General features: G+C 38.0%; 1 protein-coding gene across 1 annotated transcript; it reads left to right on the top strand.

The window, feature by feature from the left end:
• The first annotated feature begins 4,321 nt into the window (after nucleotides 1–4,321).
• Nucleotides 4,322–12,551, top strand: SLC10A2 (solute carrier family 10 member 2). The gene is made up of 6 exons (XM_041423411.1): nucleotides 4,322–4,743; nucleotides 7,841–7,959; nucleotides 9,092–9,180; nucleotides 11,234–11,409; nucleotides 11,999–12,156; nucleotides 12,427–12,551. The coding sequence occupies exons 1-6, from the start codon at nucleotides 4,322–4,324 to the stop codon at nucleotides 12,549–12,551; spliced, it is 1,089 nt and encodes a 362-aa protein (XP_041279345.1).
• Nucleotides 12,552–12,995: the final 444 nt, after the last annotated feature.

Here is a 12,995-nt window from a genome sequence, read left to right as displayed (position 1 = left end):
GGACTCATTTCTTTGATTTGTTATGAAATGATCTAACTTTCAGCTTTTTTAATCAATGTCAGAAGTCACTCTTACAGTTTGGCAGTCAGAAGGCTACCTTATGCTTTTGGCAGTCTGTTGCTGTTTGTCTCACAGCAGACAGTCCTTACTGTCTGCTTGTACATCTATCAGAAAAGAGCAAAGTCTAAGGCCATTGCATTCTCTTCCATGCTTTTGTGTGGTAACTATGTTATGTTATGAACATAAACTTTTGTTATGTTCTGCTGAAAACTTTCACATTTGACTATTTAAGATGGGCACAGTAAAACGTGATTTGGATTGGAAAGTTTGAATTGTGTCAGAAAATGGAAAAGCACTATCGATTTCTCCTTGCACAATAATTAGAGTTCTGACAAATCATAGGAGAGCCCTATCCCTCCAGCCAATCACTTATTCTGTGCAGGAATCCAGCCATGATTATAAGGTGCTTCTCTCAGAATCAGTACACCAGCCAGGTAAATTTGCCTGTAATCCAAGTATGTAACACATCAGGCTTTTTTCCCAGCTGAATTCAATACCTGTGCCCCCAATATTTCTTTTGAAACTCAGCTCAAAAGTCTAACAGGCAGAGTCTAGATGTCTGCACCAGTCAGTGAAATATAAAAATGTAAATATAAAGATTCTGTAAGTTAGCTTTGCAGAAGACTTTGATAGGAAGCTAGATGTATTTTAATGTCATTTTTCTCTCCTGCTATTGCATGGAGGTTTTCTTTTCTTAATGCCTTCTATAAGCTTCTATAGGCTTCCAGTGTAGTAAAGTTTTAACAAATGAAAAATATCTTCCATCTATAGCTGGAACTATATACTAAAGTTTAAAGTTATAAACAAGCTCAGCAATAGGTACAGCTGTTGTCTCTCTTAAAAAGATGGTGGTAAAAAGCAGGTAATTGACTTTAGGTAATCAATTATCTGAAAGCAAAGATTCTTCTAACCAAGACATAAATATACTAAGAAGCATCTCAGAGTCTGAATTAAGCAGACAGGGAAGATTCATAAGTCTCATTAAGAGAAACATCTCAGAAATAAGTACCAGACAGCCATAAAAGACAAACAGTTAAATAGCCTCTCCCAATGCAGGGTTCTGTATGCACTTACTGCTATTGTTGTTTTATAACTGCCTGAGTTAATGGATAAATCCATTACCTAATTGTCAGCACAGGAACAGATCCTTACAAGTTCTACCTACCTGGATTTGTTTGCTGAAGGGACACTAAGCTCACTTGAATAAGCTGGTAGCCTCATCACTGCAAAAATTCAAGACAAATCAGAGTATTGCTGTTTGTGATGCTAATATACATTTAATTTGGTATTTCTCTATTTAAGCATTGATTTTTCTCATTTTTGAGGTATGCTGCCAGTGTCAATAATCAGTCTAGGTATGTTAATCATCACCAAAATGCCACCAAGTTCACTGCACTGCTCCTTCCTTCTGTGAATGTCAATGGCAAATGCTTAAAATCACCCTGACTAACACGTGCAACATGTCCAGGCAAAAGATGCCAGCTAGGTTCACAGAGCAGTACATAGTCCATCTTACCAGTTAAGCACCATAACTTGAGTGGAAAACAGGCAGTGAAACAGAAGGCATACAGCTAAGTATCTCTGAAAACCATCTCTGAATTGCTGCTTTCCTTGAGGATGTCTCCAGCTAGCGTGCATTTAGTCCATGCAAATGGATTAAATCCCAGAAGCACATTTTAAAAAGCAAAACAGACTTAGAGGAATGTTTGAAATCCAGCACTCCTGAGAGACCCACCTGCCTACTCAATAATACTGTACCTCCTGCAACATGTCAAGTTTTTTAACTGTGCCTGTAAATATTTCAATGTCTTGGATAAGGTTTTAGTTCCCTAACACGCAAGGACTGCTTGATACAGAAATTCCCATCTGTGCTATATTGTGGCAATGTCAGCCTAATAATAAGTTGAATTCAGAAGGGCTCTCTTCTGTTTCCAGACAACATTTTTGTGATCTAAGATTTTATACAGCTAGCTGCTGAAATAATGACTCACAATCATCCCTTTTAAAATAGAGAGGGGAAAAAAAAACAAAGGCAAAGCTAGCAGTTAAATACAGGTTAATTTTACACAACTTGCTGCTCCACAAAGCTACACAGGTGAGTAGCTGATGTGTGTTTGTCCTTAGTTAAGCACAAAACCTGAGCATGAAGGTCTCCCTCCTACTCCCAGAAATCAAACTCCAAAATGACAGCTGCACTGCCTAGTCCCTTAGCAGAGGCTGGAGACCCAAACCAGTGACATTTCATCTGTGCTGTCTCTGGGGATGCAGCATCAAACACCCCTGCAGTGCCCAGACAAAGGGTCTGCAAGGAGACAGAGGAGGTAAAAGAAAGCCCCTGCATGAGGCTCTGCTGAGAAACAGCCACTCTAAGCCTCACCTCCTCACCCAAACTACTCACTCTGGGTCACCAGACATTTACAGGACTAAGAAAGTTGCCCCCAGCCCCAAGGTTTGCTGGAGATTTCAAGACACTTGTAAAAAACTTATAGTTTCAACAAGAAGCAAGTTCAACTGCAAATCAAAACTCTGATAGAAGTTTTATCTAAAATATTAATACAGCATTATTAATGTCGCTTTAAAAACCTTACTAGCTCTTTAAAAGATTTGACTTGAAAAGTAAAATATCCTAAAACATTCCATTTGAAAGCAAACATAAAAAGGAGAATAAGTTTTTCTGCCAAATTGAGATCTTGTGGCTTTCTTTTCCTTTCATCTGCTCCTTATTACCTTACTTGTTGTTCTGTTAGACATATCCTAGTCACACAGATGTGGCACTAATCACAGGGTAGGAGTTGCCAGCTGCCTGAGAGGATAAAGCTACTCTGACATTATCCCATCAGGCACCCAGCAGTGACTTTGGAGATACAGCCATTTAGCTGACCCCTTTGTAAAGAAACAGGTGCCATCTGAGCATGCTGGGAAATCCTTTCTAAGGCAGTCAGCTCCCCCTACACAATTCAAGGTTTAAAGTTTAAAAAAAAAGAAAAAAAAAAGCAACTCCTATAATTCCTATCTTTTCACACATTGATGTTAGGCGCAAAGTGCTGAGTCTTCCAGTGAGAGTCTTGCTTGCTGAAGATAATTATGGCTAGTAAAAAATATTTTTGTGTTGAAAAATAAAGATTATTGGGGGGCATCAATTGCACTTTACGTGTCAAACTTGATTTTAGTCTAAGATCTACACTTGAAGATACTTCTGCCACAAAGCTTGGGCACAAGTAAAGAAGAATAATTAAGATTCTTCCTCTGAAAACCATCCAAATTTCCAGATTTTCATGGAAGCTTGAGGGGTAAATCTTTAAAACCTTTTTAAAATTTGAGTCTGCTTTTGAGCCTTGGGGATGACAGAGCACAACAAGCCATACAAAAGCCAAGCACAAGAAACCTGTCTCCTAACCTTTGTGCTGCACCTGGTAAGAAAAGGTGACCTGCACTGTCATCCCTGGTGTGAATGCTGAGTGTGTCGTGGCAGGGAAGGGGACCTGGTCAACTTGCGGGGTGCCATGGCTCCACAGTCGTGTGCTGGCCTCACTGTCCTGCTCTCTGTTCCCCATGCTTGACTCAGAGAATATATCTTCTTCCTCCTCTGCCCTTGCAACCCCACTGTCCTCCTCTCACTGTCCACCACATCCATTCCAAGCTGGATCAAAGTGTGACTGCTGCACTGGCAGAAGGTGTAAGGAGGATTCTGAATCTCCATGCTGCCAGAAAGGAAGATTCCATGTCATTCAAATGAGCCTGTGTGTTGTGCTGAATGTTGCATCCGTTAGCAAGAGCTGCAGACTCAAATCATATCTCAGGATATGAGAAACCATTCTGCTTATGGTTTCTTGTGTCTCAGTTACTCACCACACAGACCCCTGTACTGCCAGCAACATTGCATGCTTGAGCAGGTCTCCCAAAGGCATGCAAGAAACTCAAAGAATGAAGTCTAAACTTTCTCTTCCTCCTGTGGTTCTCATTTCACAGGCTTAGCAACACTACAAGCCTCCTTTACACCCTTAAATATTAACACAGCTATTCTCTTGATGTGGGATCTCTCATTACCATATGAATAAATGATTAATGGTCACTGTACCAAACAAGTGCAACTTTTATAACTATATGAATCAGCACTGAGCCAAACCCTTCAAGAGTAGTAAGACTTTTCTGGCATTTATTGCACTTTATTGCTTCCTGGATCATTTAAAAGAAGTCACTGACAAACAACCGTAGGCTTGAAAGTTTACTGCGGATGCAGTGAGCAGTTCTGCATTTCAAAATGCAGACAAACTTTCTTTCCCAGCAATTTAGTGCTGGTTCTTTAGCAGAAAACTCCACGGCTTGTCCAGCAAATGCTACTATTTGCAATGGCACCTCCTGTGTATTGCCAGAAGATAATTTTAATCAAACTTTGAGCGTAGTTTTAAGTACTGTTCTAACAATCATGCTGGCTTTGGTGATGTTCTCCATGGGCTGCAATGTGGAAATTAAGAATTTCTTGGGCCACATAAAAAGACCCTGGGGTATATTTGTGGGTTTTCTTTGCCAGTTTGGAATTATGCCTCTCACAGCCTTCTTGCTCTCTTTGGCCTTTAACGTCCTTCCTATTCAAGCTGTTGTGGTGATGATCATGGGATGCTGTCCAGGGGGCACAGCCTCAAATATCATCGCCTACTGGGTGGATGGAGACATGGATCTAAGGTAAGAGCAGCCGTTCACTAAGTACTTCATGTGGCTCTTTACATTGTAAATTTTACATTGAAAAGGACTGTCTGATCTGTCTGGTGTTTTTCTTAGCTTCCTGGCACATGCATGGTGGTTTCTCCTTGTAAAGATGGTTAGTTACTGTAATAGCAGTAAATATAAGCAGAATAGCAATTATCCTTGGTTCATTGGGAACTCATGAGGAAGATATCACAACAAAATTGTGTACATTAGAAAATATCCTTATTGTTAAACTTCATATCCTGGAGCAAACACCATCTATGAAGAAAACTAAAATACTATACGTTATCAAAACTTTTCCCTAGTTAAAATTACTTTTCTTTCTCCCAAGATCTTGAGTACTAAAAATATTTTTAAAAAACATAGGATTTTGGGACCAGAATCCTCTGTACAAAATAGTGGCTAGGCAACTTTTCTTGAAGTAATGTTTCTTGGAAAAGAGATCCTGTGGAAAAATATTTTCCCTCCTTTTGTGTTCTATACAATAAAAAGACAAGTATTTCTTTTCTCAATTAATACTAGTTCTAAAGAATACTTGTGATGATTCTTTCTGCTCCTGGAACCTTATGCAAAGTCTTCAAACTGAGGGAATATTTTACAGGCTAGAAACCACTACTTAAGGCAGCCCTGCACATTGGGAGCAGTGAAAACCAACCTTTGTGGCAGTGTGATGGTCTCAATGACAAAGTGCTATGAACTCAGATGTGTAAGGCACCAGACATGGCCTGGGACATGAAACACACAGGAGAAGTGAACCCTACTCTTGATGCAAGTTCCATGGGGTGTTCATCAATTGTAAGAGCCTATAAAAACAAGTCATCTTTTTATTTTCATGTCCTGATTACTTTGGTCTAAAATAAAGAGGAACATTTCTCTCTTTCCTACACAGTAAAATAAATTGGAGCATTCACCCAGTTTATCATGTGCCAGTCTTAACTAGAAATGGAAAAAATTGTAGAAGTAAGAAAGATGTGGAACTAGAGTAAATAGTCTAAGAATGTTAATATTTGTAGCTTTAGTACAGCACTTTTTTCCATCCTTTGAAAATATTGAATTTTCTGTCACATACAGGTGTCAATGTAAAAAAACAGTTTACAAATTATAAATTAGGTTGGCTCTGCTAATCCGTGACTTCCTCATTGTAGAGGAAAAATCTATGATATTAAGAACTATAAGACTCTTCATTTCAATTAATACAGGTCTAAGAAATCACAGATGAGAAGGTATTGAGTAAGGCTGACATTTTTTCCTAATCTGTCCCTGAGAGAATAAAGTGAGCTAAACTATGCTTGGTCAGCTCTGTATGTTCAGAGTTGCTCCAATAAAATCAGTGGTAAAAATCCAAATTTATAATGCTATAAACATGAAGAGGATTTCTATTCTATGATGCTGACAAAGAGTGAAGTTAATTGAAAATTCTTTTAAAAGGTTATTCTTCAGATAAAGACCTGTACCTGAGGTCAAAGGTTTTTGTCAGTACCTTTGCAACAAAGATGCAGGGACCACAGGGTTCAGGAGGTACAGCAGATGGTCAAGGCAAGCATCTTCTCTTCTCAATAGAAGAATAACATCAGAAGTTGTGTGGATGGTTTCTGGAGCCACCACAGTATTACAGAAACCTGTCCATTATATCAGACAATGTTTTGGTTTTAACTGTAATATTTTATGATTATATATTACAACCCATGGTCATTGTCTACACTTCTGCTTCAAAACCTCTCTGTGCAAATAGACCACAAGTTAGAGAAGGAATTAGTTTTATAATTAGCATTATAATCATAGTCAGGTGAAGTGTGATGTTTCATGTCTTTATTAGTAAATCAAGCCCAGCTGATATCCTCTAATTCTTGCCCATAGAGATATCTTTTGATATTTCATAAAAACAACTGCTTCTGTGGAAACAGGGACTCGGGTTAGAGGATGGCCAGACCTTGGAGAAGGAGGTACATTCAGGGACAGTATAAAGATACAGGAAATACAGAGGTAGAAAACACGAGGCATTTTGTTTTGGTTTGGTTTTTTGTTGTTTTGGTTTTTTTTTTTTTCCATTTGGGACTTCATCAAACCTTAATTGTAGCCTGTAACTCTTTTTCTCTGTAGGAGACTTCTATAGGAACTCTTTTGCTAGAGGCTCCTGCAAAATCCTATTCAATTACTCTAAAGCAGAGAGTGACTGGAACCAAAATGAATGCAGATAGTGCTGTAGTTTCTGCATTAATTTGTCTAGATTTCTCTGGATCTGATCAGTTTGTGGACCAGGATCAGTAGTCCCTTTTCTGAGGACAAGCAACAATAAAGAGAAATCTGAAGTGAGGCTCAGAAGAAAGCTTCCAAAATCTCTTAACTAGAACCCTTTCTCATTATTTTTATACCAGAAAAATGATATTTGCATGCAAAATTTTATCCACTGTATTCCAATTCCAACTCCTTAAAATAAGGAGTTTCCTCCTATTTTAGATGTTTTTCCTATTTCTTCATTCCTGTAGCAGAATGCATCTTTTTGTACAACAGAAAACAGAAATATCTTTGCAAAATGCAGCAACAATATTTATGCTAAGCCTCACTGAGCAATTCTTAGCACCTACTTTTTGGCCTAGAGCAAAACAAGCCAGAAAAGGGAATTTTTTTATATCACATATCATAGACAATGAAATTAATTTCTATGCTATTGACTTCAGAGTGAAATTTTAACACTCTGGAACTGCTGGTATATTGGAAAGCTCTATTTGATCTCTGCTCCTGTTCCCTGCTTGCCATTCTCTCTGAAACCAGCCAGACAGGCAGCATGGAGACAGATTTGCCAACAGACTTTTCTGCTGGCCACCTGCCTGACTGCCTGCTTTGTACCAAAAGTTATGGTTCTGTGGCTGCAGAACACCTTGATTTTTTCATGTTCTTTTCTTTTCAGCAGAAGCCATTCCTTGCATTTAGCTTTTCTCTAACCTGATAAATTGTCTGTAGCCAGCAACATTTCTTGCACAACCTTTCACAAGGTGTGAAATGGTAATAAGAAAATGAGACAGACTATGGGCTAGCATGAGATGAACTGTCACTGTAACCAATTTCTTTGCAGCATCAGCATGACAACTTGCTCCACGATTCTTGCAATGGGAATGATGCCACTTTGTCTCTTTATTTACACCAAAATGTGGACTGATGCTGATGCAATTGTACTCCCCTATAACAGCATTGGTGAGTCCAGCAAAACAGCACTTTCCCTTCTCTCTATCCTCTATTCAGGGACAACCACCTCTATACCATCATCCTGCAGTCAGGAAGAAATTACCTCAGATTTTTAAAAATACTCCTCTTTCTACTTTTTAATAAACTCCATGGGCATTAGGCACCAAAAATCACTTCACATCATCCACAGCTCTGTCAAAGAAAGACTTGAAGCCGTTGTAAATATTGTACAGGTAATTATGACAAGATTGTGCACGTTTTTCTTTCCAAATGGCTTTGAGACCTATGTGGTAGTGGGATAAGAATATAGAATAATTCATATAAGAATAGCTGCTTCTTCTGGATGAAAGTATTTTATAACAGCTTTAAGACACAATCCTGCAAAGTGCTAAATGCTGAGACCGTAATCTGGCAAAATACTTAATCACACGTGGATAATTAAGCAAGTGATTAAAGCTGCTGAGTCTCTTTGAAAAGTTGCAATCTACACTGCCAGGAGTGGCTTCATTTGACTTCCTGTCAAAAAACTCATCCAGCTACAAAGAGAAAATAGTTAAAGTATTCAGAAATACATGCTCCAGTGCTTTGCTGAGCTGTGGCCCTAGTGCTTATCAAGTGCAGTTTCATGTTGTGCTAATCTTAAAAGCCAGCAGAATCACTTTCACATTCTTCAACTTCGCTTCCCATTGTCCTTGGGGAAAAACAAAAATCCAATACGTTGCTTGTGCTTTCAAAATAAATACTGGAGGGGGAAGGCCAAAACAAAAGAAGCTCTAAACAGGTTGCTGATACGGTACAGTAGTGAAACGCCTGCAGACAAAATGAGCATTTAATATAGCTAGTCACATCACAGGATAGTGATGATTAGCACACTCAGATTTCTGTCTGCCTTTCTGATGCAGGTGAATGAGCATGTAGCTCAGCAGAATGGCAATTACTTCAGCAGGCTGCCAAAGATAAGAGTCTACAGAAAAGCAAATGGGCAGGTGCAGGTAGAGTGTGCGTGCGTGCTCCAGGGTGTGCACACCAGAAACATCCCCTGAAAGGTTGCTCCAGGCCCGCAGGCCCTCGTCATGGTGTCCGTCCTGTGGTGAGCTCTTGCACCATACAGGGTCTTGACTTCTCTTTTCTTTTTTTACAGGACTTTCTCTGGTAGCTCTTATAGTTCCTGTTTCGTTTGGAATATTTGTCAACCACAAATGGCCTAGTAAAGCGAAAATCATACTTAAGGTAGGATGTATAAGGCTGAAGTATTAGCAATTATGGACAAATTATGGAATCAGTGGGACCGCTGAAGCAGTACATTGCTATTAATAGTATTAGTATCTGACTTCATAAGACCTGGAAAGTTTTCAGCAGAAAACAAATGAGGTGCTGTGGAAATGTATTGCTTTTTCCCTGCACAAACATGCATGAGTTGCATGCATTATTAGCAACCATCATTATCTACAGAACCTACTTTTGTCTTTGGCTGCAACTATGTTAGTAATTGAGTTCAGTATATAATGTAAACTGAAATTGGAAGGAAAATCATTCAGGTCAACGGAAAGCAGTTTTTCTCTGCAAAACAATAAAAAATAAAATCATTCTGGATCAAAATGCCTTTCTCCTTTTAAGAGAGTTTCCTGATTTTTTTTATGAGCCAATTTTTGAGTGTGAAGCCAATTTTTATTAAAAAATAATAAACATAAAATATTCCAACTCCTATATAAACATTAAAAAACTCTTCATAAAATACAGCTATCTTTGCAAGATGGTTTCAGATGCATCAAAAGTATGGGGATTTTAGCAAAAAAAAACCTGTTCTCATCAAAATAATAATAATAATTCAGCCACATCTAGCAAATTAATCATTCTGTACATTTGGTTTAGGTTTAAAGAGATTTTCAGATGTGCTAACCATTCTTAGTTAACAAATATATTATCTAAATTTTCTTAAAGAAAACTAGTCTGGTCGCTTGTTTTTCTACCTATATTTGTTATCATTTCTTTGCTATTGGCTCAGACAACATAGAGCACAAGTAAGGTCTTTTTAAGTCAATACATTTTTATTAAACTGCTAGCTTATCATGTTGCTTTTTTAAATGCATTCATATCTTACTATTTGTATTTAATAAGTTGAGGGGAAAGCATGAACTTGTACTCACATGTAAAGAAACTACTTGATCTCTCAGCAAAGCCCTATTTCATTCCTTCTTACTGAGTGGGTGAGCAACTCACAGCCTTGAGAGTTTGCTTTGTGTAGGACAATGAAGCATCAAGTGAAGATTGAGCCATAGCTGTCAGATTAAGGCCTATATAGTGAGAAATTCAGACAAGAGAACAAAGACAGTGTGCCAGGTGAAAGAAGAACTTGTCACGGCCAGACCATGTTTCTTCTTCCAAAGTGCGTGTGGTTAATATCTCAGCCAAACAAAAGCACTTGTTCACTCAGTGCTCTTAAAAACGCTTCAGCCAAAGACTGATGAAACCACTTCAATGGCAATACATGTTTTAGCTGAGGAATAGACTCTTGTAAGCTTAGACTAAGAAATCTGTCTCTGAGATCCTTGGCAACACTGGCTATAATGACAGACATTCCACTTGGTTATTGAAAAGAGTGAGTTACAAGTTTTTAGGCAAGCAGTGGTAAAGACTTCAGTACATTCAGTCACAGGAAATAAGATCAACTGTATGGAAGGGCTCAAGTTCATAACTAGTTTTCAAGCATGAATTTTTAGCCTCATTAAAGATTTACCCCTGCACTTGGCAAATAATTTCCTAGCACTAGCTCACTAGCAATCTAGTGTCTAATTAGCACACACTGTACTAAGTCTCAGAGTGTGATTCACCAAAGGGGGGAGGAAAATGCAGTATTCTACCTACTAGGCTGTCAGTTTCTCAACAACTCTGGGGAAATTTTTCTAATGTGTGCACCATTCCTCACTCACATCACATCTGTGAAATTATATTTAATCTCCAGCCCTAAATACAATTATAGTCAAGGCTGCAAAAGACTGGTTTTACAGATATCTGCTATAGATACCTATTACAGCTGTGCCTTGATCTAGAGCTGTAGTCACCCCTTGAAGCACATCATACATCTCCTGTTTGTTAAAATGACAACTATTTAATCTCTCTGCCTTCTCTGAATTGTATTGCTGTAAACATTAGGTTTTGTGTTTAACATGACATTTCAGTGAGCAATGTTTGACACCATTCTTGTTGCCATTAAATTTCCTTGAGGTCTCATTTGTGCAGTACTCTGTGATTCTGACTCAGTCCCTCTTCTTTTGCTTCACAGGTGGGTTCCATTGTGGGAGCAGTGCTCATCGTGATCATTGCTGTGGTTGGGGGAATACTCTACAAAGGCTCCTGGATTATCACACCGAAATTATGGATCATTGGTACTATATTTCCAGCAGCTGGCTATACTTTAGGATTCTTTCTGGCTCGTCTAGCTGGTCTGTCTTGGAACAGGTAATGCATAGCCTTTATTCAACTGTGTAAAAATATTTTATTTAGCAATTAATCAATGCTGAGAATGCTCCCTAAACATTAATTATGTTACAGAGTCACTCATTCACTAAGCCTGCTTTTTCTCGTACTATGTGCAGACAAAACTTTTCTTTTGCACATTTATTTATTTACAAATTCTGACTATAGCAGTTCCTCCAACCCTTCATATGTTTTCCCTTTGTGTGACAATGTCTTGCACTTCACACAAGTGAAACAGACCCGAATTGTAAGTGGTTTGGAACTTCAGTAAAACCCCTCATGTAGATGCAGCAGTCTACAATTTAGAACATCATTGCAAGAGAGGAAGACAGTGAGTGCCACATATGTGCCTTGAAGGTGGTTCACAGTCTTCTACAGCTGCTGAACTGCCAATAATTGGTGGTACCAGCCATAGGTGGAGTGTTTTGCTGACTATGTAGCTGAAGAAAACAATTTTCTTAGTTATCCTTTACATTTTTTGCTTATCCAGATTAGTAAAAAGCATGAGGGCCCACTGGATGCTATTTTCCAACTGCCTTTATTTATATAATAACTGTATTATTCCCTTTAGGTGTCGTACAGTGTCTCTGGAAACAGGAATGCAAAACACTCAGCTATGTTCCACTATAGTACAGCTCTCATTCACTCCAGAACAACTTGAACTGATGTTTACTTTTCCACTCATCTACAGCATTTTCCAGCTGTTGTTTGCACTGCTAATTTTAGGAGGTAAAGTATAGTAATTTTATATTATACCATTATAATTGTCATTATTATAATCAGTTTAACTTTTCATGTATATTGAGAAAACAAGAAGGGATAAAAATAATCAAATGGATTTCAAAATCAAAGCATAGCTGTAAAAACCTTTCTGGAGGTGTTGAAATATTTTAGCAATATAAGGAAATAAATGTTGCGTGGATATGCTTTACTATAGCATCTTTTCCAGGCAATTTCTATAATTCTTTTATTTAATATTGTCCATATATTGATCCTCAGGCTACCGTCTCTACATAAGACACCGTGTCAAAACAAAGACAGATGTTGAGAAAACAGCACAAAAAGAGGATTCAAAATCAAGTGCTAAAATAAATGGAGGATTTGTATCAGATGAGATAAAATAGGCAATTACATCTGCTCCCATCAGCTGTAAAAAAAAAAAAAAAAGAATATATGGTTTATTTAAAACTATTTTTCATATGCTGTTTTTTCATGGAAATATTCAACAATAGAAGTTCTGCTAACATCGTACAGCGAGACTTTAAAATTATTAACTTAAGAAAGATCTACTTTGATTTTTAACACGGTTTTTGCCACAATCACAGAATCTGGATTTGAAGATAATTCCCTAAATTATGGATTCTTCTACTTTTTATTATTATGGATTATTTAACAAAAAGCAGAATAAAGGTGGGTTATTGCTAAAAAGATGCCGATATCTGCAATACCAAATCCAGGCCATGATCCTGCAAATCCATCTGCTAGTCTCAGCCTCACACAAAACAAAAAGAAATCTTCTGAAAGTGTCTAAGTAGAAACAGGAGTTGATATGGAAGATCTGGTAAGGC

Source organism: Onychostruthus taczanowskii, unplaced genomic scaffold (assembly GCF_017590055.1).
Source record: "Onychostruthus taczanowskii isolate IOZ18803 unplaced genomic scaffold, ASM1759005v1 scaffold77, whole genome shotgun sequence".
Taxonomy (NCBI): domain Eukaryota; kingdom Metazoa; phylum Chordata; class Aves; order Passeriformes; family Passeridae; genus Onychostruthus; species Onychostruthus taczanowskii.
This window is presented reverse-complemented; position numbering and strand designations above follow the sequence as displayed.

Excerpts from the sequence above, each read along its gene's own strand:
- SLC10A2 (XM_041423411.1), top strand. The coding sequence starts at position 4,322 with ATGCAGACAAACTTTCTTTCCCAGCAATTTAGTGCTGGTTCTTTAGCA. Across the intron at positions 4,744-7,840 it reads GATGGAGACATGGATCTAAG|CATCAGCATGACAACTTGCT; the intron begins GTAAGAGCAGCC and ends ATTTCTTTGCAG. Across the intron at positions 12,157-12,426 it reads TGCACTGCTAATTTTAGGAG|GCTACCGTCTCTACATAAGA; the intron begins GTAAAGTATAGT and ends ATTGATCCTCAG.